The sequence below is a fragment of the Desmodus rotundus genome, chromosome 3 (genome assembly GCF_022682495.2).
Source record: "Desmodus rotundus isolate HL8 chromosome 3, HLdesRot8A.1, whole genome shotgun sequence".
In the NCBI taxonomy this organism is placed as follows: Eukaryota; Metazoa; Chordata; class Mammalia; order Chiroptera; family Phyllostomidae; genus Desmodus; species Desmodus rotundus.
The window spans coordinates 114463577-114487639 of NC_071389.1; the positions used below are offsets into that span (position 1 = coordinate 114463577).

At 40.3% G+C, this 24063-nt stretch overlaps 2 protein-coding genes and 1 non-coding gene across 6 annotated transcripts in view; all 3 read left to right on the forward strand.

Annotated features, from left to right (window-relative positions):
- Positions 1-15: 15 nt before the first annotated feature.
- Positions 16-8479, forward strand: RHNO1 (RAD9-HUS1-RAD1 interacting nuclear orphan 1). 3 transcript variants are annotated; one of them, XR_006654698.2, is made up of 4 exons: positions 16-114; positions 4635-4886; positions 6556-7770; positions 8372-8479. XR_006654698.2 is itself a non-coding variant. In XM_024557301.3 (3 exons), the coding sequence occupies exons 2-3, from the start codon at positions 4719-4721 to the stop codon at positions 7117-7119; spliced, it is 732 nt and encodes a 243-aa protein (XP_024413069.2). In that variant the 5' UTR covers positions 16-114; positions 4635-4718; the 3' UTR covers positions 7120-8349. The 3 variants fall into 3 exon arrangements, 2 of the variants coding, with proteins under 2 accessions (XP_024413069.2, XP_053777944.1); XM_024557301.3 differs by lacking the exon at positions 8372-8479 and having other exon boundaries at positions 6556-8349; XM_053921969.1 differs by lacking the exon at positions 8372-8479 and having other exon boundaries at positions 4635-4844; positions 6556-8349.
- A 772-nt stretch (positions 8480-9251) lies between these two features.
- TULP3 (TUB like protein 3) overlaps positions 9252-24063 on the forward strand; it is a 74551-nt gene continuing 59739 nt past the window's right edge. The window contains exons 1-2 of one of the 2 annotated variants that reach the window (XM_053920911.2): positions 9309-9365; positions 15668-15777. Coding sequence is in view for 1 of the 2 variants with exons in the window: in XM_024568454.4 (XP_024424222.2) it covers positions 9325-9365 (41 nt within the window). In the remaining variant the exon portion in view is untranslated. Of the gene's footprint in view, positions 9366-15667; positions 15778-24063 lie in introns of both variants that reach the window. The other variant, XM_024568454.4, reaches the window with a different exon arrangement.
- LOC112317073 (small nucleolar RNA SNORA48) lies at positions 21832-21973 on the forward strand. Its single transcript, XR_002976078.1, has one exon. It is a non-coding gene; the product is annotated as a small nucleolar RNA SNORA48 (small nucleolar RNA).

The following is a 24063-nucleotide window of genomic DNA, read 5'->3' on the forward strand; positions in this document are numbered from 1 at the left end:
GAGCGTTGCTGTCACGTGAGGGAGCGTCGCCAATCGGCGCCGGCCCTTGTCTCCGCGTTCCGGGGTCGAATGCGGCGCTGCCTGGGGATCAGCGGACCCGACGCCGCCCGGCGGGTAAGGCGGATACGCCGGCTCGTGGGTAGGGAGCTGCAGTGGGAGGCTGGGAGGGCGCCGACCGGGCGCAGGCGAGGGCGGGTCAGCGGGGACTTGGGGTGACGGCGGCGCCTGGGCAGCCCATTGGGCTTGCTGTCCCTCGCGCGGTGCTGTCGCTTCCCTAATCACTACAGAGATCCTCCTCCTCGCCTCCCTGGGGATCTTCCTACTACATTTTCGATGTCTACCCTGGTTGATTTCCTTACTGGGGAGACTTGTATACCATGTACCAACAACCGAAGATCGTCTAGTTCCCCCCACCAGATTGAGAGTCTCTGAGGGCAGCATATGATCTTAGTAAAGTTTCCAACAGCTTTTTAAAAATTGTACACCTTACCTCAGCTCCAAATCTTCAAATACTGATCTGTCTCATCCTCCGCCCGCGACCAAGGCCAATTTTTTGTATACACTAAAGTTCTTCGTTAACCTACTGAACAAGTTTTATTGAGCACCTACTAGTAGGTGCCAGGCCCTGCTAGGATACAATGGCAGAGGAGGTTTTGACTTCACCGTCCAATGGGAGGAAAGAGGCAGCACAGAGGTTTTCCAAGAATCAAAAAAGCTAGTGGAGGGTTATAGCTGTGAAGTGATAAATTAGAGGTCAGTGATAACTTTGAGTATCTACAATAAGGAGATCTTCCCTTAGGTAGGCCAGGAAAGCCCTTTCTGATGAACTGAATCGTGGTAAGATCTGATATCTTTATGCAAAAAGAGGGAAGGAAACCCTCAAAGCAAAGGGATTAAGGTGTGAAAGCTGTGTGGCAGGAGGGAGTGTGGTGAGTAAGGAGGCTGAAGAATCTCTGAGGAGTTTGAACTGAGACCTGAGTGGAATCTGGTGTGAGATGAAGCCGGAACCACAGGAAGCAGGACCTTAGTCTAACTAAGGAGCTGGTCCTTACGCAAAACTCAAAAATTTTAAGCATAAGTGAGTCAAGATCAGACGAGTGGTTTTTTTTCTTCAGCTAAGACAGAAGAGATGATTATTGCACACATTACATTCATCAACAACTGAGAATAGAACCAGTCCAGAATGTCACAGGTCGAGGACAAAGGACCAAAAGGGACTGTTTTTGTAAGAGCAGGGTGGGTCTCCAAAAGGTGGTCTCGGGCTATCAGACGACGTGTAATTTCTAGATCCATTGAGAAGTTGTCAATAGCAGGCCTGCAGTCCAACACTTTGTACCAGTGTCCCTGGCCTCTGGCCTCCCTTATTTCTGCTCCTGTGGCTTCCACAGGTGCACAAGCTAGCGATTTACTTGGACCGCTCCCTCTTGCGCTTCAGCTGGCTCATTCGCTTCTTCCTCTACTTGGCTGTAATGGTAGGAAGGTTTCTAAGATGGTGCTAAGGTTGAGCCCGATGTGCATTTTTAAAAGGTCTCTGCAGGGGGTGCCAGAGTAGATTAGGATAGAGTAGTTAGGCAATTATCGCAATTATCCAGGCCAGAATTGTCAGAACTGAAGGGTGGTGAGGAGAGAGGGGGAGAAAGACAGAAAGCGGGAAAAGGGGCCTTATTGAAGACATGTTTAAGAGGTGTTGGGTCTGATGGGAGAGGGGAAGGGGAAATGTCAGGGTTTCTGGATGCATAACTGGATGAATAATGATACAGTTCCCCCGGGAGATAGTCACTTTTTGTGGCGGGGGTGCAGGGGAAATGATCATGAACACAATTTTAAATGTGTTAAGTTTGAAGTGCATTTGAGACATCTAGTTGCTGTCAAATAGGCAGCAGGGTATGTGGGTCCTGAGTGTGGAGAATTCTAAACTGAATATATAAATACTTAAGTCTCCTTCTAGGTGGTTATTGAAATGTGAGCAGATGATTGCCTAAAAAAGGTGTAGTGCGTGAGGAAGGCTCCAAAGCACTGCTAGAGGGAAAGGCCTTAGAAAGCAAAAGGGACTTGATCTCTAATTACAGAAGAAAGAGGATGGATGCAGATATATGCAGATTTGCATGATTTCTGGAAAATGTATTAACTTTGATGTCTCTCCTGTATTTTTTATGCAGTAGGAAATAGGTCATTTGTTGAGAGAGGAGAGTTCTAAAGTTTTAAGAGAGTGGAAAAGTTTTCAGGTGATCTTTGTGGAAAACGAGTTCCTACATTAACAGTAGAAGTGTTGCTCAACGTAGTGTCCACTTGAGGCTAGTTAATTTCAACACTTCTCACTGGAGTCGTTGCTACCACTGTCACCTCCACTGGACTCCTGCAGTACAGCCTTCTCACTGGGTTCCTGCTTCCTTTCTCACCCCTCCCTGCAACCCCCCTTTTCTCACAAAGCACCTCCAGTAAACTTTTTTTTTAATCCTCACCCAAGAATATATTTATTTTAATTTTTTAAAATCCTCCCCTGAGGACATTTTTTCATTGCTTTTGAGAGAGAGAAGGGAGAGGGAAACATTGATGTGAGAGAGAAGCGTCATTGGTTGCCTCCTGTATGCGCCTGGACTGGGGATCGAACCCACAGCTTATGTATGTGCCCTGACTGGAAATCAAACCTGCAACCTTTTTGGTGCATGGGACAATGCTCCAACCAATTGAGCCACATGGACAGTGCTCAAGTTAACTTTTAAAAGTGTAAATCAGATTATGTTACTCTTCTGTCCAGAACCTTTCAGTGGCTTCCTATCACATTAGGAATAATTAAATACAGAGTCCTTAACCTTGCCAATGAAGACTGGTGCCACATGGACTGCTCCTTGTCCCCTGCCACTCCCCAGTGCAGCTCTGCTGACGTTGCTGTTTCTTGGAGAGTCAGACATATCCCCACCTTGTGATTGTTGCACTTACCATTCTCTCAGCCTGGACTGTTCTTTGCTCACATCTTTCTACTGTTTACTGGTTCTCCTCTCTTCACTCAGGTCTTTGCTCAAATATCACTGTTTCAGATAGGCTTTCCCTGACAACCCTGTCTAAAATAGCAGTCAGCTTTAAGTGCCATAGAGCAGGGATTTAATTTTTGTTCTCTGGTATATATTTGTAGCACCTGGAACAGTGTCTTCCACAGAGCAGGCGCTCAGTAAATATACGTTGAATGAGTAAATGAACAAACAGGTATATTTATTCCCTGTGTTGTCCCTAGAAATGTTAGCTTCTTGTGTGTAGAGACTTTCTCCTTTTTTCCGTACCTGTATCTGCACTGCCTAGTGACATAAGTCAGAGGATGCTATTTTTGCTGTTATTGGGACCGAAAGAAAGAATCATGAAGGTAGAGTGGAAGCAATCACACTGTTGTATGACTTTCTAGGTCTAGCATGCTCAGCTGCACCTCCGATTTACCTCTCTTCCTATCACATTCAAACTTCTGTCCCACTGTCACAACGATGAATTGAACCTCTTATTAAAGTTGATCTGGTTACTGAATTCAGTGAATACTTTTTCAGACTTTCTATTACTTTCTGGGTCCTGTTGTCCCTGCCTCTGTCTCCACCCTCCCATCTCCACTGACAGCCCAGGCTCCGGCCTCATCATTTTTCACTTAGGTTACACAACCCCTTCCTAAAACTGGTCCTCCCACTTCTGGGGTACTTGTTTTCTCTTTTCACACTGTTGCCAGGATGATCTGTCCAAAAGACAAAAAGCAAACAAAAACCAATTATGATATATATGAGATGATTGAAAATTTGAACATTTCTGAACACTTGATAATATTAAGGAATATGTATATATATATATATGTTGTGTTAATGGTAATGATATAATGACTGGGAGTATCATATTTTCTTCAAATAATACAGAGGTAGGGAGTGTGGATGGGTTAGGATTGGCTGTGTGTTGATTGTTGTTGGATCTGGGTGATGGGTAGACTCATATTACTTAGTCTATTTTTGCGTATGTCAAAATTATCTGGGGTGAAAAGTTAAAAAAAAAAAGTGTGATCATATCATTTTGTTTGAAATTCTTCACTGACTACTTAGGCTGAAATCCAAACTGATATCAGGTACACATGTTTTTTCTGAACTAACCCTGACATCATGTCCAGCCTCAATTTTTGTAATTCATCTTTTCATACCCTGTGTCCAGCTACATGTGGTCTGTGATTCCCTGAATTCATATGCTCCTTCATGTCATTGTGCTTTGTTTGTGCTGCTCCTTAGCCTGGAGTGCCCTCCCTGCTTTTTGGCTTTCCCTTGCCCTTCCTAGCTCGGTTAGGTGTCTCCTCTAGAAAGCTTCCCCTGGAGTGGAAGCGTTGGTCCCATGATTGTAATTGTCTCTCCGCAGCTGGACTCTCAGCTCTTCGAAACAGAGACAGTCTGACCTCTGTGTCCCTACAAGGGCTTGGCACTCAATAAATGATATTGTAGACTAAATTCCAAACACATGCTCAAAAAGTGTTCATTGAATAATTGTTGAATGTAAACTACTGTGTTTTAACTCGGTGTAGTTTAGGAAGGTGCACTCTCCAGAGCCTTTGGTAGAGTGGTAAGTTGAGAGTGGAACTGGCTGACAGAGTATGAAGAAGAGCTTTTGTTTCTTCTCTGCAGGTATGGCTTGGAATTGGAGCCTCTTCCGGTACCTGACTACAAACAGCACCATGTGGTTACTAACTGCTGTTCACTCGCCTATTGATGCCTCCCAGAAAAAAACGCCGCCAAACGTCCCGGAAAGCCCAACTGCAGTTCCACCAACAGCCACTGGAGGGCCCCAAACACCAGTATGGATCGCCGCAGCTTCCCGTCACCCACACTAGACAGGTGCCCAGCAAGCCCATTGATCACAACACCATCACTTCCTGGGTAGGCCATGGAATTCTTACTTTGACTATTACTCTGTTAAGCAACTCAGAACATTGACTTTCCTGCCCCATGAACCAGGACCTCCAAAGAATAAGATTCTTGGGGGCACGGACAAGGAGGCAATATACTCTTTCTGTCTGTTGTCGGCCATCTCTTCCGGTATATCTCCTTTTCTAAGTTCAAACTGTAAAAGTAAGAAAAGTCCAACTTGGGTTGGTTGGAACTGGAGTCTCGCCCCCCACGTCCCACATTCATCTGAAAGGGTTTAGTATAAAAGTTTCACTATCCAGTAGCTGGGTGAGAAAGCCAGATAAATGGCAGAACTAGTAAAAAAATGAGATTGTTTCCTGAGCTTCATGGAAGAGGTATTTAGCTAAGTACTCTATGTACTGTTTAATAGAATGAACTTTGAAAAAATCCCACAGAAACAGTATATGTCATGTTTTGACAGCTTAAAAGCCCTGGAAAGAGAATATAGCCACTAAATGTCTGGGAAATAGTATAGCAAAAGGACCAGACAAAAGCATTAAATCTTCTTAGGAGTACTTAATAAATATAATTTGTTCAGGATTGCTGAGGAGAACCATAATACTTGCTTCTTCGTTATGAAGAAACTTAAATGTTAAGCTCCTGTGGATGAGAAGAGGAATAAACATTTACTGAGAACTCATCATATGCCAGGTCCTGTGCCACTTGCTTTCCACCCATGATCTCCCTATTCTTGTAATCAGTCCTTCATTCTTAAAGGGGGGCCTTTGTGCAGGCCTTCTGCTAGGTGCTGGGATCAGTGGTAAGTAAGACTGCTTGTCTCTGCCCTCAAAGTTTAAAGATAGTTAAACAAGTTGCAGCTGTATGGTGTGACAAAGAAAAAGAGGCATTGTCCCCTTTGTTACATAGGAGGAAACTGAAAGCCAGAGTCATTGAATAGATTGCCCAAAGCTCATATTGCTTTCTACTAATATCCCATTAGAAAGGTATTTTTGTTTTGTATCCCTTACAATAGTGGGTCCCATTTAGGATTCTTGTGTCTGGTCACTGTATATTTTGGGTTGACTAAAAAAGTTTGTCTAGTTTTTTTTGCATATGATGGCTCTAGTAGTACTTAGTTGTCTCTAACTTCATTTGAAACAATTTTGTTAGATTGTATTGTGACAGCTGTCACATCAGTGTGCATTTTAAAAAACAGTTATCAAAATTGGTAAATTTTTGTGTAGCCTTTTTAATATTGAAGATTGAAGAAAATAAGCAACATTTTCAGCATATTATGCTTTATTATTTCAAGAAAGGTAAAGATGCAACTGAAACACAAAAACAGATTGATGCAGTGTATGGAGAAGATACTGTGACTGATCGAATATGTCAAAAGTGGTTTGCAAAGTTTCATGCTGGAGATTTCTCGCTGGATGACGCTTCATGGTTGGGTAGACCAGTTGAAGTTGGTAGTGGGCAAATCGAGACATTAATTGAGAACAATCAGTGTTATATCATGGGGAAGAGAGCTGACATACTCAAAATATCCAAATCAATAAAGTTTCAGTGAAAATGAAAACTGTGTCTTTTATTTTATGGAAAAAAACTGAACAGACTTTTTGGCCAATAGCTTCTTCCCTTAGGTTTGTACTTGATATGTGGCTCTTCTCACCTTATCTTTTCTTTTTTTAATCCTTAGGTATTACCTCAGTTTGATACAACAGCAGATAGCTGGTTCCTATCCAACAGGAGACAGAAATGTCATTATCAAGACCAGTTAAGACATTCAAGTCGAAAATCTACCACCTCCAAGTTTCCACATCTAACATTTGAGAGTCCACAGCCTTCTTCCAATTCAACCACACTTGGAAGCCCCTTAATCGAGAAGTGTCCCAATCATTCAGAAATGGACGTGTCCAGAAGGGCCTTAGTTCCAATGCTCAGTCCTCAAAGCTGTGAGGAACTGTCAGCACATGCACTTCAAAACTTACCTTATGTGTTCATTGCACCTGATATCCAGACCCCAGAGTCATCTTCTGTGAAGCAGGTGCCTGTTCTCCCAGATCAGAGGGAAAACAGCCTGCCCGGCTGCTCCTGTCACACCAGCACCCCTGTGAGCCCAGAGCCTGGGGCAGTCCTGGTTAAAGACACTCCTGAAGAGAAGTATGGTGTAAAGGTCACGTGGAGGAGACGACAGCACCTGTTTACTTACCTCAGGGAGAGAGGGAAGCTGAACAAAAGCCAGTTCCTTGTGAAAAACTGACAGGATTTCTCAGATATCAGTAATCTCAAGAAATTGATTGCTGGTTTTCATAGACTTGGTAAAGTCACTTTTCTGGGTCACAGAAGAGTACATCAATAGAACAAAGTAAAAATAACACTAATAACATCAATAGAAAAAAGGCCTTTTAGCCAGAGCCTTGGAGTCATAAGGAAATTCAGTTCCCAGATTTGCTTTTTAAAATACAGTTTTTAGTGTCAAAAACAGTTCACTTCATATTTTTCTTGTATGAACTGTTAAAAATTTTAAATATCCTGTAGTAACTGTTTAAGATGTGTGTAAATAAATGGTTGCAGAAAGTTTTTAGGGAACCCTTCTTGCCATTAATGCAGTAACATTGCCCCCTCCACTATAGTTCTTTCTTAATTGTTTGCTTTAACCACTACTCATTAATCCTTTAATCGCCTCATTCAAACTAATTCATTCTGCATCTTTGAGTGCCAACTCTGTCAGGCTCAGTGGCAGCTCCCTCTATGACTCGTTGGATGGAAAAAAAGCAAAGCAAACTCTGACTTTATAGTTGAACTGCCACCTGTGCAACTTTGGCTCTTTGGCTGAAAGGCAAGAGGAAGAAAAGGCAGCAAGCTCTGTTTTAGTGACTACAGTAGAATCCAGGAGGTAAAGGGGCCATGGGTAAGTTGCTTAGGTTTGCTATGTTTTGTTTTTTTCCAACCAAAGAAATCTGTAAAAATTAAATAGGATGGCAAAATGATTTCTTGGAGTAACTTTAAAATTTATGTAAATAAATGTGGAAACTTTCAGAGAATACTACTTACTGTAATGTAGGACTGCCCAGTCAACAAAATATCTCCGTTGTCCTTTCACCAGTACAAACAGCATCTCATTCAACTCCATTCCCTTAGATTTAAGAATCTACTTCTGTCAGGTTCAGGCCAAGCTAGACAAGCAAGGATTATTCTGTTTATTTTATAGATGGGGATTTGAAGCACAGATAATGAACCATGTTCAGGGTCACACAGTGGAGGCTGACCCAGCCAGTGTAAAGCTCTGCTCTCCTAGCTTGGGTCAAGTTCTAGGCCTCTTAGAACTTCAAAACCAGCCCTACCTGGTGTGGCTCGGTTGGAGCGTCAACCTGTAGATGAAGGGTGGCAGGTTTGATTCCTGGCCAGGGCCCATGCCTAGGTTGCAAGTTCCATCCCCTGCCCAGGTGCTTATGGGAGGCAACTGATCCATGCTTCTCTTTCACATTGACGTTTCTCTTCCTCTCTAAAAGCAATGGAAAACTGTCCCCGGATGGCGATTTTAAAAAAAGAAGAAGAAATTCAAACCCAATGTGGAAACAACTTTGACCTTGGAATGCTATAAAATAAATTGAGTGTGCAATAACTTTTGCCAGGACTCTTTTAGGTATTACAATGTAAGTTGGTGGTGAGAAAGGACGTGATGGTTGGGGACAAGATTTATTGGAAACGAGAGTACAGATTTAGATAGCGGATTTCCTTAAGGTATTTGGATGTCTGAAGATGGTCCGTGGGCAGTAGAGAGAGGTAAATGGTAAAGATTTATAAGAGTCTATAGAGCAGGTCTAGGCATGCTCTGAATGAAAGCTTAGGCAGGAGTCGGGGAGGCTAAAGGAGTTCTGTGTGGTTCCAGTGTGAGAGCAAATGCTCTTCACTGGGAATAACCGCTGGAAGAGGCCACAACTGTGGGTCCCAGGAAGGATCTGTTGTGAGGGAAGGCTCGGGCTGTGAGGGAGCCAGCAGACGTCTGTAAGTCCTAATTAATATTACAGACTCAGGAAGCGCTCTGGGTGGTCTCTGTACAAACCGTTTTGAGTGCAGGGAGGCCACTCAGTTTGTGCGGTTAGTGGGGGCTGGGCGGATCTTCTGACGGACTCTCTTCCTAGCGTCTGGGAGCCAACAACACTGCGGGAAACATCCCTAGCCTCTGTGGCTGCTGTGGTCCAGACATTCAGCTTTCGCGCGTCACCCAGGCCTCGGCCCAAGCTCCTCTAACTCGGTTCCACCTCTCCTTGGAAACCCTCCCGCAACGCCGGGCGGCGGCAAGAACCAATGATGGAGGAGCGGCTGGTCTGTGGGCCAATAGACGGTGGCGACAGTGCGGAGTGCGGTTGCCAGGGGGCGGGGCCCGGCAGCGTTCCAGGCTTGCCACCCTAGCAGCGGAGTCGCGAGTCCGGACGAGTTGGCTACTTTCTGAGCTGTTGGAATGGAGGCGTCACGCTGCCGGCTCGGACCGCTCGGTGACAGGTCGGAGAGGGGTGATGGCTAGTCTCGTTTTGAGCGGGGCGGAGGGCCGAAGCTGGACAGTGCAGTCCTCTGTGCGATCTCTGAAGCAGAGGGCGGTGGGCTCAGGTCGGGGAGGGAGGGGCTGATTTGGAGCCTCCTTACTCTTCCGAGGCGGAGGATCCCCTTTACCCAGGGCGGCGGTGGGGAGCGGCGGCTCTGCCTTCTGCACCGGGAGAAAGGACTTGGTGTTGAGTCCCTGCTTGGGAAACTCTTGGAGTTTTCGTTGTGAGCTCGCCTTGCCCTTTGTGGGCCTCTCTTTCTCAAAACCCGTTAGCCCTGCCCTTCAGGAATGGCTCCGGAGTGTCATAACAGATTAGATGAAGTTTTTCTTCAGGACGTCGAAGTGGAAGGTTGGGCAGTATCTAATAATTTACTCTAATGCCGTGGCTTTTGCTAGGCAGTGCTGAATTCTGGAACAGAATCCAAGGGCTGAAAATGCGACAGTATTCCTTTGCTTCTATCCGCTTTTGTAGTAATTCTCTCTTATTCAGGATTGGCTGTCTTATTTGCAACATTAAACATACCCCCTTTTTGTGCTCCTCTTTCTCGCTCACGTCCCTTTATCTGCCTCTGCCAGAAATAAAACATCCGAAATCTCAGCGTGTCAATTACTTGTTTGTCCGGTTAATGAAAAGTTAATGAGGAGCGGCATTGACTTAAAATCATTGACTTAAAACTTTGGCATTGTCTGAAGATTTTAATCATACATGCCTACTGCATTTCCTAATTTTTATTCCATACCACAGCAAATAAACATTTCGCGTATGACTTAGTCTGCTATTTAGACTAGTAAAGATAGATATAAACAATTCTAAACCATTTAAAAACATTCTCAGAAGGAGGTACCCATTTTCCTCTTTCATTAGGGTTTCTTTGTGTGATAACTGTGCTCTGTGAATTTTGCTCACTGCACTTTTTTTGCAGGTCGACAGAAAAATAATCTACACATATAAAAATATTTGCACATATAAATACCGAGGTGCTAGGAGAAGGTAAAGTTAAAATTGAGCGCTTTTGTTAAATTCAGGTGGTTATTTGTCCAGTAGTGGGCACTCAATAAATCTTAATTGAATGAACTTAAGGCGATAAATTTCAAGGATACCAGATGTTTGATATGACTCATGATTTTGGGGGGGGAATGGAATTGACTTTGAAATTGAGAATGGTTAATTTATTGTATCTGGAGTTTGAAAGGATAAGTTTAAAGTTCTCCCCTCCTTTTTCCCCCAAAGAAACCAACATCAAAGGGGAATATGTGAGTCATCAAATGTTTCTCGTGCCCTAGGTAATATTAGTGCAGCCTCTGTTACTATTTAACTCATTTGTTGTTGAGAGGGAGTGGAATGTGACTTGGTTTTTTTTTTGTTTGTTTGTTTTTTAACAAACAAACAAATATGTTTTTTGGCTCCAGGTTATGTGTTTAATGTTTTTCATGAAATAAATGGATAGAGGGTTTAGAAAAAAAATCTCATCTGAATAAAAATATGTTCATTGATTTTAGAGAGCGAGAAAGGGGAGGGTGAAGGAGGGGGAGAGAAAGAAACATCAATCCGTGGCTTCCCGGTACCCTCCACCACTGGGGTTACCCACAGCCTAGGTGTGTTCCCTCACAGGGAATGAACCTGCAACCCTTTGTTACACGGGCAGGCAATCCAACCAATGGAGCCACCAAGGCGAGTTTTTGGCATTAATACCTTCCTTTCCCTTTCCTTTGCCCTTTCCCTTTCCTTTCCTTTTCCTTCCTTCCTTCCTTTCGAAAGGGAGGGGGAAAGAGGGGGAGAAACATCTATGGTTGCCTCTCATATATGCCCTGACCAGGCTGAACCTGCAACCCAGGGAATCCAACTGGCAACCTTTCATTTTGCAGAGACGTCCAATCAACTGAACCACACCGGTCAGGGTTGGCATTAATACCTTTCAGAGTGAAGTATAACATCTGACCTCTACATTTCCTGTAATTTTTTCTTTTTTGAATTATGTGACAGTTTTGCTATGAGGTGGATTTATTTTCAACAAAGTGGAAAAATTAGCAAACTTCAAATATTTTTCCTATGTCTGAAATATTTAGTGCAAATTGGAGCTGGAATTTGAAACAACACTCTGAAGACTTTTGATGAGGCTAGGCATTTGATATTATAGATTCCCTAGAGATGACAGCAATTGGCTAGTGCTAGAATTGGAGCTCTCTTTGGCCTTTTGTTCCTGATCTAGAATTGAAGGTGTGGTGAGAGAGACTTCTCAGGGTTATGTGACCTTGTGACCCATAGTTGACTAAGAATGTCTTCAACTGTGGTTTCTCCATATGCCATGATTTCTCTTTTAAAAATATGAGCAGTGGAAGTGCCTGGAGATTGTGTCTTGGCCAGGCTTGTTATCCTGTCTCATGTTCTTCCTTTTTTAAATGTTTCATCAGATCAAGTAATTTTAAAAAAAGTTTTTTCCATTACCACTTAGTCCCCTTATACCGCCTCCCCCCAGATCAACTAATTGTTGGCAAACAGACCTACCCAGTGCTTTAAAATACTTAGATTAACTAATACATGACTACAGTATGTTTGGCAAATATCAAAAGATAGAGTAAAGGCCTCATAATGTCTAACAAATGCATGTATTTCTCCAGTTGTGAAGGTTACCTACAGACCTGAAGGGAAAGAACAAATTTCCTTTCAAGATCCTTCTGTCTATGCAGACAGACATTTTTGGAGTAGTTTTCCTTTCTGGCTTCTCTTATTCCTACCTGTAGGAACTCTGCTGTTTGCCTGCATTTGTGCCCATTGAAAGAAAAAGTTGTTTTTTCGCACCAAGAGGAAAAGTATGCTTGAATTGCTCAGAGGAGGAGTTGAAACTGTCCTGCTTCTTTGTCTTTGAGGATTTTAGGACCAGAAGGGGCCTTGGTGATTCCCTTAGTTTTCCTATTTGAGAGTTGTTCCACAGTGGAATTAAGGCTTCTTTCAAATTCGAATTTCCAGTCTTCCGCTTTTGCTTTATTTCTTCTGAGTCAATTCACTAGGAATAAGCTCTTTGTACTACTAACTCTATTCTGCCTCATCAGACATCCTTACTATTAGTAAGAATGAAAGCTGCAACATTTCCTGGCCTGGTTAAGCTTAAATCCACTATGCCTAATAGAAGACATAGTATCCACATGCTGATTGATGTGTTTTTATTCACTCAATACTTGCTATGAATCTCTGGCCCTTTGCCTTAGAACTTCTGTGGAAACATACATGATGAGCACTGTATCTTGAGCCATGGGCCTCTGGAGAACCACAGTTCTGAAAAGGATTGTAGGATTACTTTTATTTTGTACAAGATGGCACTTGCTGTTTTAACACATGACTTTGTGGTAAGGTGGGAAACACTGGGAGCTTCTCCTGGGTTCCTGAGTTCTAGTCCCAGCTTTTCTCTCCTCAGCAGTGTGAGCTTGAGCAGCTCATCTCCTCCTGTTGCTTCAGTTATCTCCTCTGGGAAGTGAGGGGTTCTTCAGGTTCCCTCAGTGATTTATAATGAATTAATACAATAACAAATACATACATCTGAGCTGCACATGGCTCAAATTTCAAAAGGTACAGAAGGATATTAAGTGAAAAGTATGTATTTTCTCATTGTCTCCATTTCACCCAGTTCATTCATTGGTAGGTTTCTTAGGGGGCCTTCCAAAAATATTATGTGTGTTAAATAATCCTTTCCAGACTTAAAAATTTGATGATTTTCACTTTTAGGGTAGAATATAATATTGTAAACTCTGATACCTACTTTTATCCTGGGCAAGATCTATTTTTAGAAAATGAACTATAGTTGCTGCAAGTTTTAATTATTTCCTATGATAGTGTATAGAAAATAGGACTATAAGAAGAAAACAAGAATTATGTTTTTCAGACAGACTTCTGGAAAAATAAATCATTCTATTTAGCTTTGCAGGAAGAAACTTCAATAAGTCTGTAGTTTGCCTTTAATGTTGGGTGAAATGAGTTTAATAATTGACTTTTTTCCCTATTGAAACGTAGTATAATTTTGTTATGGTGATTTGATATGCCATACAAGCTAGAGACCAAACAGAGAGGAGTGTTTTGACTGAGTAACATAAGCTATGTGGGACATGCAAAAAGAAGAGGGGTTCACTCTAAAGTAATTTTCCTTGCTGCATTCTTTAGGGCCAAATAAAAGATCTAAATCAGTCTGATCGGTTGCCAACTTTTCCTTCTTGCCTCTCTCTCCCCCCGAGCAATTCTCTTCTTTCTGATTGCCTCTACTAAATAGGTCTCTTAGGAAATGGATTTTCATTCCCTGACTTCAGTTCCAGGTTGTGGAGTCATTCAAGTAGAAGACAGATGAGCCTAGAATACTAACATTTCTGCTCAGATGTGGAAGGATGGATTCCAAAGGAATCTTTTTCTGGCAGTTCTAATTTGATCTTTGAGTGCTTTTTCCCAGGAGCAATGTTTTGTTCCAGCCAGATGTGTTTCTAGGTGTCTTATTTAGGATTTGACAAGATGAATCTATTTGTCAATTAACTTAGAGACAGTTACTTTATTAAGAGCCATTGCCCCAAGGGACACAATGAAATCTGATGACTCCTTTTTCAGTACATTAACTGCACTAGGTTGCTCCCAAGGGCTTCTTCAAAATCTATTTACTGGCCTGGAAATTCTGCTACCTAAAAATACCAGATGAACTGGCATTTTTACAGAAGAGATCCTTGGCAGACATTTTGAAGTAGCATAATAATGAAATTCCAAACTCTCTGCTGGCAGTTTGAATATATGTGGTCAGAGGTGCAGGTTAGCATGCTGAGGTGGTGAGTGAGACTTGTGATTGAGTTCTAGATCATTCACTGATCAGCTGTGTGACCTTCAGCAAATAGCTTCATCTTTGAGTTTCAGGTACCTCTGTAAACGGGATTGTAGGTTTATTGTGAAAATTAGATGAAATGATATGTGAAGTATTTAATGTAGTTTCTGGCACACAATGGGCACTAAATGGAGCAGTATTGCAACTGGCACCATGACATTTTAAGTGTGCAATTCAATAGTTCTTAGCAAATTTGCAGAGTTTTGCAAGTGTTACCAAAATCTAATCTTAGAACAGTACCATCACCTCCTTCCCAAAGAGACCTGCCCATTTACAGTCCTTTCCTCTCCCCCCGTCCTCACTCCTAGTCCAAGGCAAGTGCTAATATACTTTAGGCGTCTGTGGATTGCCTATTCTGAACATTTCATAGAAATGGAATCATGATACATGGTATTTTTGTGATTGCCTGCCTTGACTTAGCAAAATGTTTTTGAGGTTTATTCCTGTTATGTGTTGCACATATCACTGCTTCACTCCTTTTCATTAGTGCTAGTCTCTCTTGTATGGCTGGTTCTACCATGTTTTGTGTATCCATTCATTACTTGATAGGTATTTGAGTTGTTTCTGCTTTTTGGCTATTGTGAATAATGCTGCTGTGAATATTAGTGTCTGAGTTTTTCTGTGGACACGTATTTTCTTTTTTTTTTAATTAAAATTAACTATTATTATTGTATGTTTTTTCCAGGACATATATTTTCATTTCTATTGCATATATACCCAAGCGGAGTTGTTGGGTCATATCATTACTCCATGTTTCACAATTTGAGGAACTGTCAGACTCTTTTCCAAAATGTCTGCAACATTTTACATTCCCCCTTGCAGTGTATGAGGGTTCCAATTTTCTGTGTCCTCACCAACACTTCTTATTGTCTGTGTTCTTTTTAAATTAAATTTATTGGGGTGACATTGGTTAATAACATGTAAGTTCCAAGTGTACAATTCTGTGATACATCACTGTTACATTGCATTGTGTGCTCACCCCCCACGTCTGTTCTCTCTCTGTCACCATGCATTTGGTCCCCCTTTGCCCCTTCATCTTCCCCTCAGTCTCCTCCCTCTGGTAATCACCTTCTGTAGCCTGTGCCTAGGAGTTTGTTTGTTCATTTGTTGCTTTCCGTTTTATATCCCACGTGTGAGTGAAATCATGTAATTCTTCTTGTCCTTTTCCATCTGACTGACTTTGCTTTGCCTGATAGTCAAGATCCATCCATGATGTCGTAACTGGCAGGATTTCATTCTTTCTTATGGCTGAATAATACTCCATTGTATACACACCACATCTTCTTTATCCAACCATCCATCGAAGGATACATAGGTTGTTTCCATGTCTTGGCTACCATGTATGTAATGCTGCAGTGAACATAGGGGTACATATATTCTTACGAATAAATGTTTTCAAAAATTTCATGCAGATACCCAGAAGATGGATTGCTGGGTCATATGGTAACTTTATTCCTAACTTTCTGAAGAACCTCCATACTGTTTTCCATTGTGGCTGTACCAATTTCCATTCCCACTGGCAGTAAGTGTTCCTTTTTTTCACAACCTCTCCAATACTTGTTATTTCTTGTCTTCTCGATAATAGCTAACAGGAGTGAAGTGGTATCTCATTGTGATTTTGATTTGCATTTATTTCCCATATAGCTGGTGAATTTGAGATGTGTAAATCTTTCCACACATCTCTTGGCCATTTGTACGTCTTCTTGGGAAAAGTGGTCAGATCTTCTGCCCATTTTTAATAGGATTGTTTATATTTCTGTTGAGTTGTATGAGTTCTTTATATACTTTGGTTATTAGCCCCTTATAGGTGTTGTTTACAAATATCTCTTTCCATTCAGTCAGTTAACTTTTTGTTTTACTGATGGTTTCTTTTGCTCTGCAGAAGCTTTTTAGTTTAATGTAGTCCCATTCATTTATTTTTTCTTTTACTTTCCTTGCCTTTGGGGTCAAATTCATAGAAACCTCTTTGGGATCAAGGTTTATAAGTTTAGTACCTGTGTTTTCTTCTGTGTACAGCGGTACCTATGTACTCATCATTAGTGGGTTCTGGAACTCGTGACAAGTGCAGAAACCGAGGAGTACCTAACGGTGAAGCATTTTCTTTTGCGGGGTGGTGTCATTACTCTTACAAGTGCTGGTAGTGCCAGCAGTCTTGAGTGAGTGCTGAGAGCTGAAACATTTTTCTTCTTGTCAAAATGCAATGAGTACAGGGTTTGACAAGTTCTGAAGGTGACGAGTACTGAATTATGACTGTATTTTATTGTTCCAATTCTTATATTTAGATTCTTGATCCATTTTGAGTTATTTTTATGTATGGTGTCAAATAGCAGTCTAGTTTCATTCTTTGTGTGTGGCTGTCCAGTTTTCCCAACACAATTTATTGAAGAGGCTTTCTTTCCTCCATTGTATGTTTTTGACTCCTTTGTTGAATAGTAGTTGCCCATATACATGTGGGTTTATTTCTGGGCTCTCAATTCTGTTCCACTGGTCTGTGTGTCTGTTTTTCTGCCAATACCATACTGTTTGGATTATTGTAGTTTCGTAGTTTAACTTGAATTCAGGGAATGTGATATCTCTGGCTTTGTTCTGTGCTTCAGCTATTTGGGGTCTTTTGTGCTTTCATACAAATTTGATGATTTTTTTCCTATTTCTTTGAAAAATGCCATTGGGATTTTGATGGGGATTGCATTAAATCTGTATTATGTTTTAGGTAATATTTACATAATAGCCATTTTATTTATTTATTTTTTTAATTGAATGCATAACTTTATTAAGTAAATGCTTTGTCATGAGAGTAATATGGTCATTTAAATTATGTTGATTCTTCCAGTCAATGAACATGGAATATCTTTCCATTTCTTGTGTCTTCTGCAGTTGCTTTCAGTAATGTCATGTAGTTTTCAGTGTGTAAGTCTTTAACATCCTTTGTTAAGTTCTTTCCTAGATATTTTCTTCTTTGTTGCAGTTGCAAATGGACTTGTCATCTTCATTTCTTTTTTTTATATTTCACTGTCAGTATGTAGGAACACACTGGGTTTTTGTGTGTTGATTTTGTATCCTGCAACTTGACTGTATTTTTTTGTTTTTAACAGGGTTTTTTTTTTTTGGTGGAATCTTTAGAATTTTCTATGTATAGAATCATGTCATCTACAAAAAGTGACAGTTTTACTTCTTCATTCCCAATTTGGATGCCTTTATTTATTTCTTCTGCCTGGTTGCTCTGGTAGGACTTCCAGTACTGTGTTGAATAACAGTGGTGAGAGTGGCCATCCTTGTTTTGTTCCTGACCTCAGAGAAAAAGCTTTTAGGTTTTCATCATTGAGTATGATATTGGCTGAGGGTTTCTCATATATGTGGCCTTTTTGATGTTGAGGTACTTTCCTTCTATACTCATTTTATTGAGGTTTTAAAAATCATAAGTGAATCTTATATCTTGTCACATACTTTTTCTGCATCTGATATGATCACATGTGTCTGTGTTATAGCCATCCTAGTGGAGATGAAATAGTACCTCATTGTGGTTTTGATTTGCTTTTCTGTAATGATGAATAATGGTTAGCAGTTTTCATTGCTTATTGGTCATTCCTATATCTTTAGAGATATATCTGTTAATTTACTTTGCTCATTTTTAAATTTTTTTTGTCTTTTTATTATTTAGTTGTAAGAGTTCTTTATATATTATGAATACAAATCCCTATCAGGTAAATGATTTGCAAATACTGTCTCTCAGCCTGTGGATTGTCTTTTTACTTTGTTGACGGTGTCATTTGATTTTTTATTTTGAGGTAGCTTAATGTGTTAATTTTTCTTTTTATTTTGTTGTCATAATAAAATATCATTTTGATTTGTTGTCATGTTAAAATATCATTGCCTACCCCAAGCTTACAAAGATTTATGGTTATGTTTTCTTCTACTGGGTTTTAAAGTTTTAGTTCTTATATTTAGGTCTTTGATTCATTTTGAGTTAATCTTCATGTATGCTGGGAGGTAGGAGTCCAAATTCATTTTTTTAAAGATTTTATTTTATTTATTTTTAGAGAGAAAGGAAAGGAGGGAGAAAGAGAGAAAGAAACATCAATGTGAGAGAGAAACATCAATTGGTTGCATCTCATACCTGCCCCATCTGGGGACTGAACCTACAACCGAGGCATGTGCTCTAACCAGGAATCAAGAATTGAACTGGACACTTTCAGCTTTGCAGGATGACACCCAACCCACTGAACTACATGGGTTGTGGCTCTTTTTTTTTTATGTGGCAGTTCAATTGCTGTAGAGTTATTTGTTGAAAAACTATTCTGAACTAAGTGTCATAGACTACTTTATAACTTAGTATGTCTACATCTATGTTTTATTCTTTTTAATGATCACAAAGTATTATTTTTCATAAATTTATTGTATTCTTTTAAAATTTTTATGTATTGACTTTTTTAGAGAGAGAGAGAAAGAGGAGGGGGGGAAGAAACACTGATTTGTTGTTCCACTCATTTATGCATTCATTCGTTGCTTCTTGTGTGTGCCCTAACTGGGAACTAAACCTGCAACCTTGGGTGTATTGGAACGATTCTCCGACCAACTGAGCTATCTGGCAAGGGCATACATTTATCTTATTAATTTGCTGATGTATTGACAGACATCAATATCACTGTCACTTTTTTTCTTATTGAAAACAATAGCCCTGGCTGGTGTGGCTCAGTGGATTGAGTGCATGCCTGTGAACCAAAAGCTCTCCACTTTGCTTCCCTGTCTAGGGCACATGCCTGGGTTGCAGGCCAGGTCCCCAGTAGGGGGCGTGTGACAGGCAACCACACATCGATGTTTCTCTTGGTCTCTCTCCCTCCCTTCTCTTCTCTAAAAATAAATAAAAGCTTAAAAAAAACCCCAATAATGTCCTTGTTACATGTATCTTTGTATATTTTGCCTAGTATTTTGTATGTTTGGGGATCAGAGTTTAAATTTTGATAGAGGCTGCTAAGTTTCCCCCCAAATGTTATAAAAATGTTCTTCAACAGATATGAATGCCCACTCTGAAGTGCAGCAATTATCATCAATTCTTGTTGCTCAGTCCCTTGTATGTACATACTGAGTACACAGTAGGCACTTAGTAAATCTTTATAGGTGATAAAGGTAAGTGTACAACTGAGAGACTATAATTTTATCAGAGTCAATTTAAGTTGGTCAGGTGAGACAAAGAATGTACAGCTAACTAAAGCTTTATATTTAACAACTAATAGCAAATTTACATATTGGAGTAGGAACAATGGTAGTCAAGATTATATAGCTAACCTTATAAGATGTCCTTTGTAGATGAAATAAAGCACATTGTTTTGGGGTTCTTTTTAAAGATTTTATTTATTTTTAGAAGGGAAGGGAGGGAAAAAGAGAGGGAGAGAAACGTCAATGTGTAGTTGCCTCTCAGGCACCCCCTACTGGGGGCCTAGCCCAAAACCCAGGCATGTGTCCTGACTGGGAATTGAACTGGTGACCCTGTGTTTTTCAGGCCAGTGCTCAATCCACTGAGCCACGTGAGCCAGGGCTGTTTTTCCTGTTTTTTTTTTCCCCTAAGATTTTATTTATTTATTTTTTAGAGAGACAGGAAGGGACAGAGAAAGGCAGAGAAACATCAGTGTGTGAGAGATACATGGATCAGTTACCTCTACATGCCCCCAACCAGGGATCTAGCCGCAACCCAGGCATTGACCTGCTGATCGGGAACCGAACCAGTGATCTTTCTGTCAGCAGGTCAGTGCTCAGTCCACTCAGCCACACCAGCCAGGGCAGCACATTGTGTTTTGAGTTCAAGATTTTCACTGGCAATTATGATAGGGGATTTGTTAGAAATGTGTGAGAAATAGAGGCAGGAGGAACCAGAAAATCTGATCCAAGTGCCTTTATCTGATGCTGTGCTTACAGGCGGGGTGGGGGTGGAGGGTGAGGGGAGGAAGGAATGGGGATTTTAAAAGAAAAAGCACGGAGTTTGTGGTGGGGGAGGGGAGGGGTTAGTCTCTTGTTCTTCTAGGTGGGTGCCTTGGGGTTCCAAGATGTGAGCCAGGACAATGGGTTAGGAAAAGGGCGGGCTGTTCCCAGGTACAGGAGGGTCAGTCTGATCGCCGGCCATTGTGGCTGGCGCCTGTGCGCGCTGGGAGAGGGTTTTGATTAAGCCGCGGATACCAAGTACCAAGCGAGTTGAGACACCTGAGTCATGGTCAGTCCGGAGGTCAGGGAAACTGGCCTGACCCTTTCTGAATGGACGCAAAAACTACATCAGATGTATATAATAAAAGAAATTTTGATTAATGGGTATAAGAGTTCTGGTTGACAACGTGTAATTGAATGTATAATTGGAGGATGTACCAACTTGGAGGTGCTAAGATTAATCATCATCATTTGGTTTTCAGATGTAGTTTGATAAAATAATTAGTAGTACAGTGAGTTCGAATTTAAGAATATGTTTAAATATCACAGCTGCCAGCTTTTCTCATACAGAATAATAATCTCAGACTGATAATCAGTTTATGTGATATGACTGATACTAATAGTTTGAACCATTGAGCCAATGAAGTACATATGGTAACTGTCAGAGGAAAATAAATGAGGAAACCGAAGAAGAACAGAGTAGAAGAAGCCTCTATCATCTCAGCAACTGGATTGATTGTACCTCTAAGAGATTTACTTTTTTAAAGCCTATGATAATGTGTAAAGTCAGTAGGGTATGTACTTTTCTGTTAAATCTCAGAAAGATTCATCCGAGGTTTAGAACTAAAAATCAGTCAAAATTTTTTTTCTTTTTTTAAAGCAATGGTTTTAGGCTTACCTGTGTTGAAATTATTTCTCATAATTAGGCAATGTAACCAGATGATCATTTATCATTTTCTTACTTATTTCCTATAGCCCTACAGCTATAAAGTGGGGATAGTAATATTTAATTTTTACCTACCTTGCAAAATCAAGACAAGGGATGATGAATTAAAATATTTCTTTAAGGCATAAATAAGAGGCATCTTTTTCTTCTAACTTTGAACGTTGTTTATCAAATATTTATTTTACATCCTCCATGTTATGGGCACCATGTTTCATTAGTGATGTTGAGTAATGTTAGAAAAGTATTGATGTTTGTAAGTTTCTTTTGTAATGTTGCTTTTGTTTTGAGTGTTAGAAGTGTTGTCTCTAAAGTTATGAAAGTAATTACTATGTACAGTAAGTCACATAAGTGCTTATCAGAGGCATTATTTTGGTAGTTGCTCTGTTGTAGTGAAAACAAGAGAATTCCCAGAGAAATGTAGAGTGTGTCTCCAGACATCACTGCTGTTGCATAAACATCATATAAAAGACACTGATGTAGATAAATTCAGCTTCATTACCTACAGGCTTGCACTTGAACCACAGGTGTGTACCTACTTCCTTAACAGGTCCCTGCCAGAACTGTTAAGTGTCTTCCCAAAACAGAGCAAGTCACTCTTGAAGGTGTTCTGGGAGTTCATGTTGATAACTGTGATAATGGCATCCGTTTCAATTACTAGTTTAAAAATAACAAAATTTAAAATAATTTTTTTTTCAGTTTAAAATGCAGCCATTCAACCCCCCTGGCAATGGGCAAGGAGACACCTGATTGCTGGTGTTGCTCTTATATCAGTCGGGCAAAGCAGATGTACAGTCCTTAGTTCATCCTAGCTTGCTGCCTATGTTGGTGGCCAGAGCTGTTTCATGCCTGGGGCACATAAAAAAATGGAGTCATTTGGAGCCATTCAGCACATTCTGAGTGAGCATGGATGGCAGTTAGCACAGCTCAGATGCATGTACTCATAACTCAGACACTGGGTTGATTAATATGTAGCAGAGCATTGCTGGCTCCTACAGCAATTTCAGCCATTTGTCATTTCAAATTATTTTTTTCTCAGTCACATTTAATGGGATAAAAAGTTGACTTTTAGTATAGTATATTTTTAAAATGCTAGTCCTGGCTGGGGTGACCCAGTGGATTAAGCGCTGGCCTGCCAACCAAAGGGTCACGGGTTCATTTCTCAGTCAGGGCACATGCCTGGGGTGCAGGCCAGGTCCCCGGTAGGCGGGTGTGCGAGAGGCAGCCACACATTGATGTTTCTCCTCCTCTCATTCTCCCTCCCTTCCCTTCTGTCTAAAAATAAATAAATAAAATCTTTTTAAAAAATTTGTTCCTTTAAAAAAATAAAATGCTTTTACATGGTACAAAATTTAAAAGATCAAAAGGGTATGAACGAAAAGGCTGCTTTCCATTCCCTTATCTGTTTAGTTTTCTGCCCTAAGGCAATACTGATACAGCTTATATTCTTCCAAAGATACTCTCTGCATTTTAAATGAAATACCTATGTATACTTCCTTTTATAAATGGTAGCAAATAGTACTTCCATGTTTTGTATCTTGCCCTTTTCCAATAATTAATACAAATCAGTATTTCTGTATTTTACTCATACCAGTGCAATAGTAATAACTACAAAGTCATATAAAGTTTAATTTGTAATCATACTGGACAGTTGGCTAAAGTCAGGAAGTAATAAGCTAAGGAGCATAAAAATAATAATTCTGTAAATTTGCCCAAAGATGAGTTTCTCTAAGAAATATACGTTGCATTTATTAATGTTCAGAAATGTTAATATTTCATACCAATGAGTAAGTATGTGATCATTGTATACAATTGGGCTTTTTATTTATTGGGAATAAGGAAATAAAGGAACTCTGGGCAGTGGCAGTTTATATGTTTAGATTGTTCTTGTCCTTTCTCTTTATCTTATCTGTCAACTTGGTGGCTTTTTTAACTTTACACTGATAAAACAATTAATTCACAAGCAAGGGTGTGTTGTTTAAAAATATAATAGTGGAGGAAACAAGAATGATTATTTATTCACTGTGCTCTGTAGAGAGGAATTGCTTGTATTCGTGTTTCTATATCAACTCTAGAAGAAACTCTCTAGGAGTCATGAGCGTTAAGCTCTGCTTCAATTGTTGACTTTCATTGTTTTTTTTTAATTCAACCTTAGGATTCTTGTAAATATATTTCAGTCTTGAAATACCCTTTGTCTTTGATATTTAGTCATCTGAGTTCCATAGAAAGGCATGAAATTCAGAATGATGCCGATAATTGAAATAATTGATCAGGCAGAAAACAGAAGGTAGCTCCAAGAAACAAAGATCGGGGACTACATTTGGGGGGGAAATGAATCTCTTCATTGGTGTCAGCAAAGGTCTGATACTTGTTAAAGTGGACCTTTGCTGAGCAACTCCAGGGATGTGTGCACGGTCTGCACTAGGGGGTGGAGAGGGTGGGGGTTCCCTGTTCCCCTTCCATTGACTTTTCTGGTCTCTTTCATTTATCTGCATCTTTTCAGCAGTTTATTTATTAATTTGTACCCATAGTCACATTTATAAATGTTTATTATGTGTTTATAAAGCACTGAAACTAGCTTCTATGTAGCTTATAGAGTTACTCTGATTTCTTTGTTACATAGGCTGTATATGATTTCACAGATACACATGGCAGAATTCCTTGGCAGTGAGAAGTGAGGTAGTGCAGGATATCACAATGTAACAAAATATCATGATTCAGTAATTGGGAATAAATATATTAAAGTATCAGGTGTATTAATTTGAACAGCATATGGAAAATTTAGGTATTTCAGAAGAAAGAGTTCTAAAGGAAAATTTTAAAAAGAGTTGTATCTTGAAAATGTCTTTAAAAATGAAGTAAAATATATCACTTTGCATTGGTTGATGATGTAATTAGTCGTTCTGTTCTCCTGGAGAGTTATATATCTTCATGTATTTTTTTTCTTAGCTT